Genomic DNA, 3,019 nt, shown 5'->3' with positions numbered 1-3,019 from the left:
GCACCACTGAGTAAATTTTACTCAGCGATAGTTTTTTCATTGCTGTCGCAGGTAGACAGACAGACAGAGCAGTAGAGTAGGCTACTTGTGCTACACTTTGGGATTTTGCCGAGTATATTGAGTATACTACCTTTTTGTAATTTTTGTTGTAATGTATGTGCACTGTATGTATATATTGTATTTGGTCTTGAACAGTTATAAAATAAAGTTATAAATTATTTTGGCCTGTTAAAATGTTGTATTACAATTTTCTTATTTCAGCTTTTGAAATACTCATTTATTTTGCACTTTATCTTTGGAATTACTGAAAATGATATTGAATTGAGTTTGAACTGTGTTGAGGACACTAATTTGAACTGAGCCATATTGGAGTTTGGGATTGAACAAATATATTGGAAGTAGTTTTTCTAGATTTTTGAAGAACTGTTTTACTCCAAATACAAACAGCACTCTGTAGAAATTTTTATAAAATTTGTGGCTATTTCAGACCTAATATGTGATGTTAACTTCGATTAAAAAAATTTTAATACCTGTCAAAAGTGCTCACCATTATAAAAAAAAAAAAAGTTAAAAACCCTTGTAGTGTATTTAATGGGTTATCAGTAGACGAAGTTTCATAATTCATTAGGTATACTACAGAATTATGTTATATCTTATAGAGGCGTAGGGGTGTAACACTTTGAATATCTAAAATCCTTATACATGAACATACTTTTATATTTTATCATCACTTCTTTATTAATGAAGTTTTACTTTTCACTAGAATCTTCTATCAGGGATAGATATTTTAACATTAAAAAATAACAAGTATTACAATTACACCAAAGTATAGCTATGTTAAATTATTTTTTTATATATAAATATTAATTTTGATATTTAAAATTTTAATATTGCTTTTGAGTTTCAATTGAATTAAAATTGAGATTTTAACTCTTTTCTAAATATATTAATTTTTAATAGATAATTAAATTTAATTTTTTTATTAATTTAAATATTAAAAAAATATACTTGAACATAACAAAGGGTATTCTTGATAATGTTAATATTCCTCTCTCACATTTATATATTATATGGATTATAATAAAAAATTATGGGTACAATAATAATATTTTTTATTTTTTAATTTTTCATTTTAATTAATTAATTTTTATAAAAGTTTTTATTTAATTAAAATTAATTATAATTAATTTAAAAAAATAATGACAATTTGAATACAATTAATGTTTCCCTTCACGTGTATATATATAATTATTTATTTAAAAAAATAAAAAACAGTCCGTTGCGGTTGAGTTTGGTGAAGGAAGTCCCAGGTCGCGCATAAATTCGTGTATCGATCTCTTTCTGCAATCCAGAGTTCCAGACTCAAAATCGAAATCCCATATCTATTAATTTCACCAATCAAACTTCGAAGAACCCCAGAAACCTCTTCAAAATGCAAGCAAAAGCCCATCAAATCCTCCTTCAATTCCCTGACTCAGGCGTACAAACCCTAACCCTAGATCACACCCAAGCCATAACCCTCCACAGCCTCAAGCTCTCTCTTTTCCCCAATAATCGAAATCTCTCCTCTTTCTACTTCACTCTCAATGGAAAACCCCTTCATGATTCTACTCTTATTCCAAATCATAAAATTTCTCGTCTTTCCACCCTCGTTTTGCACTCTCGCCTCCCTGGAGGCGGTGGCGATGGCGGTGCAACGGGTGCTGAGTCCCGTGACTGCTATCTGAACATGTACGCCGACAAAAAGCCTGATAAGGTTGATCCGAACGAGCAGAGACTTTCGAAATGGCTCAATTGCGCTCTCTCCAACGAGCCCTTGACGCAGCCCTGCGTTATCGATCGCCTTGGTAATATATTCAACAAGGAGGCGTTGGTAGAGGCTTTGATAGGCAAAAAATTACCCAAGGAGTTCGGATACATAAAGGGTTTAAAGGATATGTTAAATATCAAGCTAGAACCAATTCCTGGTGAGGAATCAAATAATGCAAGATTTCATTGCCCGATAACAGGGTTGGAATTCAATGGGAAGTATAAGTTTTTTACTTTGAAGAATTGTGGCCATGTTTTGAGTGCTAAGGCATTGAAGGAGGTGAAATCATCATCATGCTTGGTTTGTTACAAGGAATTTGAGGAATCTGATAAGATTGTGATAAATGGGAACGACGAGGAGGTGGCAGTTTTGAGGGTAAAGATGACGGAAGAGAGATTAAAAGTGAAGGATAAGAAGCCAAAGAAAGTGAAAAATGGGGAGGTGGCTGTTAATGGAGAAGATAGTGTGGTTCTGGATTCACAGTGTTTAAGTGGTAAAAAGCATGGGCTTGTTGATGCTAAGGGTGTAGAGAAAGTTGTTGGTGAAGTGGAAGCAAACGGGAAGGTTGAGACTGTAAAAGGAGTGACTAATGGTGGCGCAGCGAAGCGGTTCAAGGCAGCAGATAGGGCACCAGCCAATGCAAACAAAGAGGTGTATGCATCTATATTTACTTCTTCTAAGAAGTCAGATTTTAAGGAGACATTTACCTGTAGGTCGCTCCCACTTGGTAGGAACTGATTGCTGAAGGTTTGCGAGGGTGTCGTCTGTCCATTTTTTAGTTGATGCTTTTATTTTCTTTGTACGCTGTAATTTAGAGTTAATTGTTTGGAAATTGGAATAGAAAGGCCTAATGTCCTGAGGCTTGTCAGCCCTTGTGTCATCTTTGGTGGTTTGCTGGGAAATCAAATCTATTTGTGTAATTGTGCTTTTCATCATGAATCATTACATGGGAATTTTTCTCTCTTATTGGCTTATTTCTGCTTATTTAGACTTCATAATTTGTTGACATGGTTTCTGGTATTACTGAAATTAAGTCACCATTATCACTTACTTGCATTTAGAAAGAAGCAAACAAAAGAAAAGAAGGTTGAAGAAAACTTTTGACGTGGCAAATTTTGATAGTTGAACAAGCGTTTTGCAGCCTACATCTGAATCTGCCTTGATATTTGTATACATGTATTTTGTTATTTATTTATTTATTTATTTTGG

At 33.5% G+C, this 3,019-nt stretch overlaps 1 protein-coding gene across 1 annotated transcript; it reads left to right on the top strand.

Annotated features, from left to right (window-relative positions):
* The first annotated feature begins 1,262 nt into the window (after positions 1-1,262).
* LOC110658360 (uncharacterized) lies at positions 1,263-2,776 on the top strand. The gene has a single exon (XM_021815937.2). The coding sequence runs from the start codon at positions 1,433-1,435 to the stop codon at positions 2,546-2,548; it is 1,116 nt and encodes a 371-aa protein (XP_021671629.2). The 5' UTR covers positions 1,263-1,432; the 3' UTR covers positions 2,549-2,776.
* The last annotated feature ends 243 nt before the right edge of the window (positions 2,777-3,019 follow it).

This window comes from Hevea brasiliensis, chromosome 17 (genome assembly GCF_030052815.1).
Source record: "Hevea brasiliensis isolate MT/VB/25A 57/8 chromosome 17, ASM3005281v1, whole genome shotgun sequence".
Classification (NCBI taxonomy): Eukaryota; Viridiplantae; Streptophyta; class Magnoliopsida; order Malpighiales; family Euphorbiaceae; genus Hevea; species Hevea brasiliensis.
Note: the sequence above shows the minus strand (reverse complement) of the source record. Positions and strands in the feature narration are given on the sequence as shown.